The sequence below is a fragment of the Batrachochytrium dendrobatidis genome (assembly GCF_000203795.2).
Source record: "Batrachochytrium dendrobatidis JAM81 unplaced genomic scaffold BATDEscaffold_13, whole genome shotgun sequence".
Lineage (NCBI taxonomy): Eukaryota > Fungi > Chytridiomycota > Chytridiomycetes > Rhizophydiales > Batrachochytrium > Batrachochytrium dendrobatidis.
Window position 1 is genome coordinate 665,615 of NW_006281111.1, and position 12,297 is coordinate 677,911.

Below are 12,297 nucleotides of genomic sequence, written 5' to 3' on the forward strand. Positions count from 1 at the left end.
TACAAACTATGGTTTTAAACTGAGATTGTCTTTGACATACTCTTTACAAAACTGTATTTTAGTATCCTTATTTAGTGATCCGTTTACGTGAATACAACAGTCAAGTCCTAGTAAATGAAGCAATTCAAGTCCAGATGGATCCAGACAGTGTTGTTACCACTGCTCACCACCATAGCAAGTCTACTATCAAGCTCATGCTGTGTGATCCAGCTGGTTTTAAATTACCTTTCGTTGGGTTGTGCTGGGTGAGTTGATGCTATTTCATGTTAGATATCCGCATGGATTCAATCATGGATTCAATCATGGATGCTCTAACCTAGTTCTTGTAAAGATTTGCAGTGTTTACACCCTATAGATCCCTGTTTACATCAACATGTGCTGTTCTCATGGCAATCACCATCTGGCTTGCTGGTTGGTCGTGGCGGACTCTCATCACTTTCTGCATTTCCATCACACTTGTCGTCAGCCAAGACCTAGTCTCAGCTCACAATGATGGCAGACTATCTGAATGGATTAATCAGATCAACTCACACTGGTCAAGCATGATCTATTCAAACTATAACCCATTAAACTCGGTGGTTTCACTGACACACCATCAAGACAGTAACTTTGATGTCCCCTGTCAGCCCATTCTGACGCTCAGCTTTCAAATTGTAGGATTAAAATGTGAAGGATGTGCTGGACTAGTCAAAAACTCTATCAGTAAACTTGCTTATATTCATGACGTTCGGGTATCTTTTGAAAGCAAAATGGTCATGGTGTCCTACGTTGCAGCAGACAACACCGATTCAACAGCAGTTTCTAGATCCGTACTGGAAGCCATTTCCAAAGTAGATCTGACATATCGTGCTTGGCTAGTTAAATCTGAGCAAACTGGATGTCGAGATAAATAAAATTTAATCATGATAAAGTCGGGTTGATTTATAAAAAGCTATCTGAACCCAATGGGTTCTACTCTATTCAGCCGATCTCGCTCTTCAGATAGTAGTATACTATCCAACGATACCAATGATTCTGATCCTAATCTACTTGCAGTCTATGATTTTTTGGCAATGCAGACAGTATTGAATGATTTTAAAAGCAGTCATAGCTTGAATCGTCAGTTTTGTGTATCCAACTACTACAACGTATTTCATCACATATGCAAGCAGTAGTTATTACCTCGATCATATCAATCAATGTGCTGGGCTCCAAACTACCCTTTCCAGTTTTTTGTACTCCACAGATACAGCCAGATGCATTCACAAATACCGTGATCTTGGAAGAAGAACACATGTCTTCCAATGGCGATGCATCAACAATATGTCCAGATCCGATACGACTCAGCGTCAATGCAACGGGAATATTCTCCCTTCCACATAATACCTCTGTCTCGTCATCTGCAATATCAAATTCAAAATGACCATCCGTTTCTTCCACTTTGGTTTTGGGAAGTCGGGTATTGTGTAAAGCACCACGAACAGCCATAAGGACAGTGTCAAGCACATTTCCGCCATAGTCCATGATAAGCACATCAACACTAACAACCCAGCAGGTTGATCCAGGAATAATGCATAGTTTTTGGAGATCAATACCGCCATGAGGACCATTGAGTGTTCGATTAAGAACCTGAGTGTATTCATTGCACATGTCTTCGATTGCCCTTGAATCTAAAATAATACTTGCTGCAGGCGAGCTGTATGAAAAACAAGTCGTTTCAAAAATGTCAATTAGGAAATCATCCAAGACTAGTTTGTAGATCCACCGCCTTGCACTGAACGTGTTTTTGCAACATCAAAATAACTGCTTACCATTCTACTGAGCACACAATGCGTCCTACATTTCCCCTGTTGGAAAATCCATTTCCATCAGCAAGACTGGTGTTTAAATCGTCAGCGACTTCTGTACCAGTTTGTTCTACAATATCACCTGTATATTGCTCGACTCGACCTTCAACATCTGCAACCTGTACTTTGACTCCAGCAAGCACATCCGTGCCGTGGTCAATAGTGACTCTACATGATCCAGATGCTTGAGTGATCATTCCTGTTTCCAGAAATACCGGACGAGAATCGAATGATCCTCTGCCGTCTGCTCGAATACCGCATTGAATTCCTTTAGTAATATAATCTCTAGAAATAGTTGAATGGGTTTAAAATCAAAAGCCACTGGTTAGTTGACTACATGTCAAACACTGTCCATGCTCAGTCAATTTTGATTGGCAATACCTTTCACTGACAGCAACCATTGTTTAAACAGATAAAATGGGCTAAATGCAGACCAAGAAAACCAAAATGAATTATCGCTTCATCACATGACAATAAATATAATTTGCAAAACCAAATCAATTCGACTTTACATCATCATGGACGGACCTGGATTACTTATTACTCAAATTCCTAAACTCAAGGAACACTTGACAAAGGCATTGGCTGATAACAAAGAGCAGGTATGCTGTTTTTTTATTCGGATAAGCTGAATTCCTGCCATTTGATGTTCAAACCCAATGAATATTGAACTAATTGTGTTGAATAGATTGTTATTCAGCTTCTTACCACACTACGCACATTCAAAGCAACAACAGAAACACTCAAGGTGAATTCTACTCTTGTGTTCAAAACTCTCGACTTTTTATCGTATTTGGGGTTGGTGAAATCTTGGAGCTAATGTGCTGTTTATCCTGCACATTATATTCCATGTCCATTCATACACTAGGTCTAGACCGAATCACCAGTGTGAATCTGTGCTACATGTCAGCGTCTGCAAAGTCCTCCATCTTATCGTTGGAATCTTGCAAAATGGCCACCTATAAAACATGATTTAACCTTTGCATTGATGTGTATACTTGATGGACATTTAATAGAGCACACGCATTGGAGTATTTGCAACGGAATTAAGAAAGCATCCAAATGCAACTGAAAAAATCAAGCAGCTCTCTCGGGAACTTGTATACAAATGGAAAACAGACATTGGTCGAGTATCCATGTCAGAATCGTCAGAATCGGAAAAAAAACAGATAGATACTCCAAAAACATCTACATCTTCAAGTGTATCTACTCCAACATCAACCACTCATACTGCACCAAGAACGCTGGCATCAGATAATGTTACGTTGAGCTCTACTCGAGATAAAATCAGAGATGGATGTGCTGGAATGTTGTACTCTTCGTTGGCTTCTGGTACAGATGCAGGTACATCTTTTATCACTACTCGGCTCAATCTGCCGATAAAGCCAGATGGTTTTCAAACTATTGTGTTTCTGTTTTTATTCTCCGCCGTCAAGTCTTGTCTAACCCCAACACTTTAATTTTTGATAGTTGCAAGCGTAGTTGCCAAGATTGCATCCTCGATTGAAAAACATATATTTGCTGCCTGTGAATGTACAGATGCCAAGTACAAGAGCAGAATTCGCACGCTGACATCCAATTTAAAACTAAATGCTTCGTTAAGATCACAGGTTCTGGGTGGGAAAATCTCTACGGACCGATTTGCCATGATGACTGCAGAGGTACTACACATATATGCTCAAGTATTATGCAAGCATGTACTAATTCCATTGCAATGGTAGGAAATGATGTCCGAAGAGCGTGTTTTGGAGGTTGAAAAGGCAAAAAAGAATAGCATGGCAGATGCAGTGTCTGCTGCTAACCAGGAGGCCGAGACAGACATGTTTAGATGCGGTCGCTGTAAACAGCGTAAAGCCACATATTATCAAATGCAGACTCGCTCTGCGGATGAACCGATGGTGAGCTGATTTGATTGCTTCTAATGTCAAGTAGATCAACTTGTCTAACCTTTTTACACGCTCCAGACTACATTTGTAACCTGCTGTCACTGTGGAAACAAATGGAAATTCTGCTGAGCTCAGTCTTGTTTAGGATCGTTTGTCTTGATATAGCATTTATACTCATTATAGTTTATTCATTTTGAAACCAATCTAAACCAACTCGGAAATAAAGGACACACTCATTTTCAAAACCATGACAATCATTACTGTTTTAAAAGTTTATAATAGGATAGAGTTGGTTATGCATCACTGCTTGTCTGCATAATGGGCATTCTGGCTTATTACGACACCAATCTCCGATGCACTTCCAACAAAACAAGTGTCCACATGGTGTAGCCGTAGTTTGCTTTCGCTCACCTAAACACAATGTACATTTTTGCAACTGACCTACGACATGATCGTCCAGAGTGTCCAAATCGTCATCTCTACAATTCATGATTGGATGCATACAAGGTATCAGCAATATGATCTACTCAGCCAACTCAGATCTGTAAACCTATTGGCTGTTAAAACTAGATTCAAGCAAGTTTCAAAAATGCGTACTTGTATTCCAATTCGTCAGATACGATTTCTTTACGTTTTTTCCATCCATGATAAGCTTGAATGATCAATTGGATATAAATTAGAAACCCAAGAACCTCGTATCCACCTTCTTGTTCTCCATCACGTAGCCGTTTCAACAGAGTATACCGGATCCCTGTGAACCGTTTTGCCAAATGATAGTAGGTTCCAAATATATAAAAACTGGCAAGATGAAGAGAAGTAAGTGGTCCTTTGATGGCTTTTGATATTTGAATCAATTTACTTTTGAGTCTTGGTGAAATCTGCTGTAATGATCCATCTATGCAGCAAAATAAACTCGTTAGACTATGCAGACTCGAATAAAATAGCGAGGTCAATATTACCTGTTTCTGATTTCTTGATCCGCTTCACAGACAAATGTAAAAAGTATGGACCGAGTACATACATCAATACACTCACTACTCTCCACTAGTTTAATGGCAATTTTAGTAAGAAACATGAAAAGGGTTAGATACACCACTCATAATCCCGATTGTAGTTGATCCAATACAAGAGTAATATCGACTTGCATGAGATGGTACAGTTGCACCATTCAACACTTGGACAATATCGCAATACTCTTCTCCAAGCGTCTGAGTTCCTATCAAACATGAATTCATAAAATGTCAAGACTCCAGATTCAAACTAAGCGATTCAACACAATCGATTGATGAATTTGAATGAAATACCAGCAACAGTAGTTAATCCATAATACAAGGCTTGGCTTGTCAGTTGAATTTCATGAGAAAGCTTGTTTTGAAATCTGCTTCCTAACATAAAATATTGAGACGGGTTAATCAAGAATATAAGAAACTTTGACCAGTACAGTGGTAATTCAAGCAGGAATAACAGTAGATTTACCCCATAGACTAGCAATAATTTCGTTAAGAGTGGATTGTAATTGGTAGAGATAATACAAATCCTTTTGAGTTGCACGAATAATATCTGGAGGCGAGGCAAAAGGAAACGAGATGTGTGTCAGTGTAGCTGGAACAGATGCATCCACAGATTCATTCACAGATGCATTCGCAGATTCATTCGCAGATGGTTGCGGTGCAATGTCTGGCATTTGCGATTCAAAGTTTGGATTGAAATTGAAATTGAAATCATATGACAGATCACGTGTAGTTGGTTTGCTTTTTGCCTACAAATGCGCTTGACAATTTGGATTTATTTTTATATTCCAACCATCAATACGGCATTCTATCTGGCCAATGTCCGTGTGCAAAGTGTGTGGAAACCCTGCAAAACTCAAGTGTCCTACTTGCATCAAGAAGGGTTTGCCTGATGCTCACTTTTGCTCTCAGGATTGCTTCAAACTAAATTGGACTTTGCATAAAGCTGTCCACTCAACTGCCACCAATACTGGTAAATAAGCATTGATTTGAGTCTGATATTTGCCTCGTAAAAGCAATCTGAAGGCTGTTTATTCAAGTTTTCAAAAGCTTTCAATTGAATTGGCTGTTGGCTTGGTATAAACAACTACTACATTGCAGGCAGTCAATACATACACATCAATATCTGTTGATAGATATCCATTGACCAAAGTCTATAAATATTAGTCTGTACTATATAAATTGACTCTGTATTACAAGCCATCAAACTAAACCTCAATTCGCCCATTTTAATCAAATATTTTGTTAGGTCCGTTCAACCCTTGGCCGAATCACAAATATACTGGATCATTGCGTCCAGTTTATCCCATCTCCCCAAAACGATTTGTTCCAGAACATATTCAACGTCCAGATTATGCTGATGATCTCAAAGGTAGTTTTCAAGTTGTTTTGTAAATCAAGACTCGGTGTTTAGTGTCTTGATTAGACTTGTTACTATTATCGCACATGCGGTTTATACTCGACTTCTATTTGATGATGGCTGGCTTATTGAAAATTAAACTTGTAGGATATCCATACAGTGAGATGAGCACGCGTGGAAGCACAACAATTCAGATCCTTAAACCTGACGAGATTGAAAAGATGAGGATTGTATGCAAGGTAAGATACCTGATTTCAACACTACACTGTTTTTTTCATATTGCTTGACTGGTCTGACATGGTTTCACACTTGGTTTAGCTGGGTCGAGAAATTTTAGAGGAGGGAAAAAAGGCAGTCAAGGTTGGTGTTACTACCGATGAGATTGATCGTGTCATTCATGAAGCATGCATGGGTAAGGATAATTTAACGATTGTAAATTCTGTGGCTGGCTGATTTCTATCATCTCAGTATACTGACTTTATTTTGTGGTAGAGAGAGACGTGTATCCATCGCCATTGAACTACTACAACTTTCCCAAATCAGTCTGCACTTCTGTCAACGAAGTCATTTGCCACGGTTGGTTACTTATGCTTATATCATTACCGAGTATAGACATTGAATGTCTTGGCCCAATACATGATTATGATGCTAACCAGATGGTTTGAATCTGCTGATTAGGCATCCCTGACAAATATGAGCTTCAAGATGGCGATATTGTTAATTTGGATGTGACTGCGTACAAGCATGGCTTTCACGGTGATTTGAATGACACCGTTTTAGTAGGAAACGTAGATTCTCAAGGTCGAAAGCTTGTAGCCAGCGCTCGAAAGTGTTTGGACGAGGCAATCAAAATGGTTCGACCTGGCACACTCTATCGCGATTTGGGAAACACAATCCAAAAAATTGCTACTGAAGATGGGTTTTCTGTTGTTCGAACATACTGTGGACACGGAATCAATCAACTCTTTCATTGCGCTCCAAGCATTCCTCATTATGCACGAAACAAGGCTGTTGGAAGTATGAAACCTGGACACACATTTACTATCGAACCCATGATTTCGGAAGGTGTTTGGCAGGACGATCAATGGCCTGATGGATGGACTGCTGTAACAAGAGATGGAAAACGATCAGCACAATTTGAGGAGTCTTTGCTAGTTACGGAAACTGGTGTAGAAATCTTGACAGGGAAATTATAATGTTGGATTACTTTCTATCAGTAACTGATTTAGGAATTAAATAAACTATAATTGCTTTGGTATCGACTAAAAAATGGTGTTGATTCGAATGCAAACTAACAGCCTAGTTGGCTGGTTTTTTGGTGATTGGCATGTCGAGTTGCATTTCTAAAATGTGCAATCAGTTTTTTGGACTATAATATAGACACGGATTTTTAGGATACAATAAAAAGGTTGGTAGCAGTCAAACCCAATATTTGGATTGTAATGGACAGCATATGCAGATCGCGCAATGCATGACTACCAAAAGTGGAGAAAACCAAGTTCAAAACTATAGTTTGATGTTGTGTTTGAAAGAATTGAGAGAGAAATCCATCTCATTAGAAAAGCACAAGTATTTAACCATTATTTATTCCAAAGCAAAATAGAGTCAGTCAATGCAAGATAAATACAAAGTGTTCCATTTTACGTGAATACGGCTGTAATTCATCTTGTCCAAGCCAGTCGAAAAGATTATGCAGTAGCAGCTTTTCTTAGTTGAAGAGCTGGGAGTTTCAACTCATTGCTTTGCTTTGAGGTGGATAATGTACTGTCATGAGTTTTGCTTGCCATAGCATATTCAAATATACCATAACCCGACACAATGGAAGCAAGAATGGATCCAGTAATAACAGCAGGACGGATACCAGCAGTGGATTTGAATAAAATACCAGATGCAAAAGCAGCTGAAATGTGATTAAAGTAATCAGACTTGCCACGGATCATGGATAATGTGTTGTCCATGATTGCCCATGTCATTGCTGGTAAAAAATGACAAAGTTAGATTTTGAATAAAGTTGATCTGCAAGAGCAATTTGAAAACCTACTCATGACACCGAGTGAATTGGCTGCCCATGGACCATATCTGGTAGTTTGATTGACAATGCTATTCATTCTAACTTTAAAATTGGGAACTTGTGCTGTTTGAAGACCACGGATCACACCATATACAGCACCATACGAGAGACCTGCATGGCATTAATAAGAGCGACATGGTTAAAAAACAGTCAATGTGTTAGCTCCAAAATAAAATGGCGGTTCAATCCTACAATTATAATGACCTGAAAGTGATCAATAGTAAATATTTCAGACCACTCACCAGACAAATATGATACACCAGTTCCATACAGCAACTTGTCATATCCAGTGCGCATTGGAATAGGTCCGAAATAGCCTCGCTGACGAGGAGTAGGATTTTTCATGTGTGGATGTTCATCAATAAATATCAGCTCGATAGGCTCATGCTCAGGTTTAACTGTCGCATTGCTATGACTGATAGATTGTGCTGGTGGTAAAAAGGCAGATGTCTCGGCATATTGCGAGAGTGAAGGTTCGGACGGCTCAGGGGTATCAGGCAAGAATTCAGATACTGGAGCAGCAGATTCAGTCGTTGCAGTAGAATTTGAAGATCCAAATCCAAAAAGTCCAGCCATGTCGAGATGTATAAACGAATAGTCCAGCAAATGTTCAAGAGTTGAATTCAAAACGATCGCAAAAAAAATATAATTTCGGTCAAGTGAATTTATGGCCAATTGTATGAATTTATGGCTAAATAATTTGGGAAAATGATGTTTGGCTTGGAATTGAACGTACTCTCTAATTGTAATAGCCATACCAGTCAAATGAGTGATAAAGGCTGTGATTTGGATGAAGACGACTATATGTCAGAAGCATTTTTAAAATCGCTTCAAGAACCATCTGGATCTAAAAAAAGAAGTCTAGACTCTTCTGCTCTGACATATTCTGAGCGACGAAGGGAAGCGCTTGCTCGACAAAAAACTAAAGGATATAATATGCCTGTCAAGGAGCAAGGTAGACTTTACAGTATATTTATCAGCCAATCCAGTCTTGATGGCCAACTATTGATTTATACAAATCTGATGGTGATTTTTGGAACAAATTCAACATGTTTGATGAATAAACTTTTAGCACAACAACAGTTTGAGCTAGGTCTGCAAACTCATATTCCAGAATCCAATGTCGGCTACAAGATGCTTCTTAAAATGGGATACCAGTTGAGTGCACGCCATGTCTAACAGTTTATTTGATTGGCGGTGTTGTAACATGTATTTGTCTGCTAGAAAGGGAGAATCTCTGGGTACATCAGAAAATGGACTAGTTGAGCCCATCCAAGTAGCAATCAAAGCAAGTATGTCGACTTTTTACTTGAGCTATTTATATGTTGAATTGAAATCATTATGTTTGGATACTAAAAAGCAACCAATCCATATTGCATCTGTACTTAGATAAATCCGGTTTAGGAACCGAAGATGAAGTAGCAACAAAACGAAAACGAACAGATGCGGAAGCATTGCAGATAGATCAGGAGCAAACCCACGCACGAAACTCGTTTAGGAGCAAAATGAATGAGCAGTTTGATTTAAAACGGATTGAATCTGATTTGAAAAAGGCTCGCATGAGTGTCATGACAATGGATGAACGTGCCAAAGTACCATATCATGCGTATTGGCCTGTGCAAAAGGAGACATGTGTAGAGTTGAAGGATGAAGAGTTTGATCGTGTCTTGACTGATCCTGATCAACCCAATCTCTGCGATGTTGAAACCCCAGAATCCATTTTCGATGGTCTCGATGTAGGTTTAATATCATTTTTTGATCAAGTGGCGAATTTACTGATCTCTATTCAATTTCTATACATGTGTGATTTACCTTTTAAATATTGTAGATCCACGAACGGTTACGACTTGTTAACGAGTATCTACGAACGCAGTATTACTATTGTCTGTGGTGCGGGTCAGTGTATGCAGACTATGATGATTTAATAGCACAATGCCCGGGTGATACATTTCAATGTCACGAAAATGAATAGTTTGTATAGGATTCCAATAGCAGCCCAAAAGAACCCAAAGAAACTATAAAAGCTCAAATATAACTCATGTGTAGTTTAACCACAATATTTTAAAATTTATTCGCTTTCTTCAAACTCGATCTAGGCTAGTTAAATCAAGAACAATCGGACGAGAAAACCGCTGAAATGTTGCCGCATAAAGTCACACAACAGCCCAGATTACGAATAAAAGCACTTTGCTCATGTGTCGTCGTCACTACTTGCATACCCAGATACAAGTGCAGAAACAGCGGCAGCGGCCGGCGCAGTTTTTGGTTTCTCTATGTCATGATTAGAGCCATTTTTGACTTGTTCTAACGAATCTACAAGGCCTTCTGTAGCAACTTTTTTTTTCAATGGAATTGCATATGCAGAACTACCGCTCTGTTCCAAAACCGGTGCAGCAGGAGTCGCGGTAGATCCTATACGCGAAGGATCATATACAAACGACTTGCCATCAGCAGAAGGAAAGTACCCATACTGAGCATAATAAGCATAATATATTGTAGCTTGGTTAGCCTGCATATCGGTTGTAAACTGTGGAACACCTTGTATCTGCATCGCTTGTGCATTTTGATATGCTGCAACTTGGCCTGCAGTAGGAGCAGATGTATCAAGACGCTGGTTATTGAATGATCTTTCGTAATCAGCAATCGTGCCGTTAGGTCCAATTGTGGGGAGACGGGCTTTAATTGCCTTTTCTACCATAGCCTCTGCCTTGCGTTTGTTACGAGCAATCACTCCTGGGTTAGGATCATCGGTCGCCCATCGAACATTCAAAACCTGATTCATGTCAAACAACATGTCAGTTGGTTAGCAGCAATCAACTAAAATTGGTTTTGAATCGAGTAGATACAATCTACCTCTCCAGAATCGAGTGACTGTGCATTCATGGCCTCCTTGGCAAACTCGGCATTTGGAATATCAACATATCGAACAAAAGCCACGCCCTTGTCTTGTAAAATATTGACTAGAGATTGACAAAAACCAAAGAGTTGCAACAAAATGAGTTGATACGGTTTTTTACAAATACCAACAAGTGGATGATCAGATAATAAGCCAAACTTACTGTGCTCAACATCACCCCATTCACTAAAATGTCTAGAGACTGATCCCTAATTGATGGTGTTGCATTTTCAAATTGTTAAAAATACAGTTGGAATAGCATTTACAGCAGATATGGTCAACAGTCAGCAAACCTGCATATCATCGTCAATGCTGACATGGCCAACATAAAGAGTCGAGTTTAAACGATCAAAAGATCCGATGCCGCCCATATCATCACGGTCCAGACTAATCAAATTAGACCGTAAAAATAATTAGTTAGTCGACAAATCTGTTCAACACCTTTCGAGTATTTGCCATGTTTATAACATGACAGCACAACTCACCGATGTTTGTCTCGTCCAAAGCAGTCCAATGTTGTTTCTGTACGATCTCCTGGCATTGGAATCCGGTGTAAAAACTACAGATCAAAGAAAACAATATTGGTATTTAAAAGGCTCATTATAGCTGAGTGCATCAAGCATAGTACACAGAATACTCACAGTGCAATCATTTCCTTTTGAGCAGCATCCGCGAGCAAAGTGCAGGCAAAACAATCCCTTCTTTCCAGCCTTGGTTTTACCAGCATCTCGCTCCAAAATGCATCGATGTGCTGCCTTTTCGAGTCTTCAAGATTACAAAACATAGTTAATATAATGAACTATGCGTATCTAGTAGTGTTGGACTGGAAAATAATGCAGTATTTTGAACAGATCATGCAGAACCCAAGTGTTACAACTAGAATTCTATTCAGCAGATGTTGCATGATCTGCCAACAGGATTACACTGTTGGTTAAAATAAAAAGTAATTCCCAAGACCGCCTATTGGCAATTAACAAAGCAACTGTTTACCCTTTTCCAAACCGATTGCCATCTCCAGAAAATCGACTATACCAGATATTATATGTTCCAGTATTCTCAATGGACTGACTTTGTGCATATTCGACCTAGTTGAAACCCATTACATGTTCATGATTAGCAAAATAGCACTCGTATTGAAAAGTAGTCAAGATTAAGATACGGTTACCTGCTTTCTAGCAGGTCTGTCTTGATAGTCTTTCTCGTAATTCCGTTTTAAGCCAACGGCCCCCTTCATCCAGTTTTAATTGT

At 39.2% G+C, this 12,297-nt stretch overlaps 8 protein-coding genes across 8 annotated transcripts; 4 read left to right on the plus strand and 4 right to left on the minus strand.

Moving 5' to 3' along the window:
- Positions 1–386: 386 nt before the first annotated feature.
- Positions 387–893, plus strand: BATDEDRAFT_27515 (uncharacterized protein; the record flags this gene model as incomplete). Its single annotated transcript, XM_006681629.1, has 1 exon — positions 387–893. The coding sequence occupies one exon, from the start codon at positions 387–389 to the stop codon at positions 891–893; it is 507 nt and encodes a 168-aa protein (XP_006681692.1).
- Positions 894–931: 38 nt separating this feature from the next.
- BATDEDRAFT_91450 (uncharacterized protein) lies at positions 932–2,227 on the minus strand (the record flags this gene model as incomplete). The annotated part of the gene is made up of 4 exons (XM_006681777.1): positions 932–1,036; positions 1,162–1,675; positions 1,791–2,111; positions 2,208–2,227. The coding sequence occupies 4 exons, from the start codon at positions 2,225–2,227 to the stop codon at positions 932–934; spliced, it is 960 nt and encodes a 319-aa protein (XP_006681840.1).
- Positions 2,228–2,344: 117 nt separating this feature from the next.
- On the plus strand, positions 2,345–3,953 carry BATDEDRAFT_91451 (transcription elongation factor DST1; the record flags this gene model as incomplete). Its single annotated transcript, XM_006681728.1, has 6 exons — positions 2,345–2,428; positions 2,515–2,574; positions 2,843–3,170; positions 3,297–3,487; positions 3,548–3,724; positions 3,791–3,953. 6 exons carry the CDS (start codon positions 2,345–2,347, stop codon positions 3,839–3,841), a joined length of 891 nt encoding a protein of 296 aa, XP_006681791.1. The 3' UTR covers positions 3,842–3,953.
- A 23-nt stretch (positions 3,954–3,976) lies between these two features.
- On the minus strand, positions 3,977–5,396 carry BATDEDRAFT_91452 (uncharacterized protein; the record flags this gene model as incomplete). The annotated part of the gene is made up of 6 exons (XM_006681778.1): positions 3,977–4,191; positions 4,310–4,607; positions 4,672–4,756; positions 4,858–4,928; positions 5,017–5,097; positions 5,189–5,396. The coding sequence occupies 6 exons, from the start codon at positions 5,394–5,396 to the stop codon at positions 3,978–3,980; spliced, it is 957 nt and encodes a 318-aa protein (XP_006681841.1). The 3' UTR covers position 3,977.
- Positions 5,397–5,536: 140 nt separating this feature from the next.
- On the plus strand, positions 5,537–7,346 carry BATDEDRAFT_37403 (methionine aminopeptidase MAP1). Its single transcript, XM_006681685.1, has 6 exons — positions 5,537–5,695; positions 5,972–6,094; positions 6,230–6,321; positions 6,401–6,494; positions 6,575–6,658; positions 6,761–7,346. The coding sequence occupies exons 1-6, from the start codon at positions 5,542–5,544 to the stop codon at positions 7,276–7,278; spliced, it is 1,065 nt and encodes a 354-aa protein (XP_006681748.1). The 5' UTR covers positions 5,537–5,541; the 3' UTR covers positions 7,279–7,346.
- Positions 7,347–7,770: 424 nt separating this feature from the next.
- BATDEDRAFT_91477 (protein transporter TIM23) lies at positions 7,771–8,729 on the minus strand (the record flags this gene model as incomplete). Its single annotated transcript, XM_006681779.1, has 3 exons — positions 7,771–8,057; positions 8,124–8,264; positions 8,396–8,729. The coding sequence occupies 3 exons, from the start codon at positions 8,727–8,729 to the stop codon at positions 7,771–7,773; spliced, it is 762 nt and encodes a 253-aa protein (XP_006681842.1).
- Positions 8,730–8,918: 189 nt separating this feature from the next.
- BATDEDRAFT_91614 (uncharacterized protein) lies at positions 8,919–10,125 on the plus strand (the record flags this gene model as incomplete). The annotated part of the gene is made up of 5 exons (XM_006681729.1): positions 8,919–9,108; positions 9,226–9,310; positions 9,378–9,445; positions 9,543–9,889; positions 9,982–10,125. 5 exons carry the CDS (start codon positions 8,919–8,921, stop codon positions 10,123–10,125), a joined length of 834 nt encoding a protein of 277 aa, XP_006681792.1.
- Positions 10,126–10,197: 72 nt separating this feature from the next.
- Positions 10,198–12,283, minus strand: BATDEDRAFT_35974 (uncharacterized protein; the record flags this gene model as incomplete). The annotated part of the gene is made up of 8 exons (XM_006681669.1): positions 10,198–10,926; positions 11,007–11,113; positions 11,213–11,258; positions 11,343–11,436; positions 11,535–11,608; positions 11,691–11,814; positions 12,040–12,134; positions 12,215–12,283. 8 exons carry the CDS (start codon positions 12,281–12,283, stop codon positions 10,345–10,347), a joined length of 1,191 nt encoding a protein of 396 aa, XP_006681732.1. The 3' UTR covers positions 10,198–10,344.
- Positions 12,284–12,297: the final 14 nt, after the last annotated feature.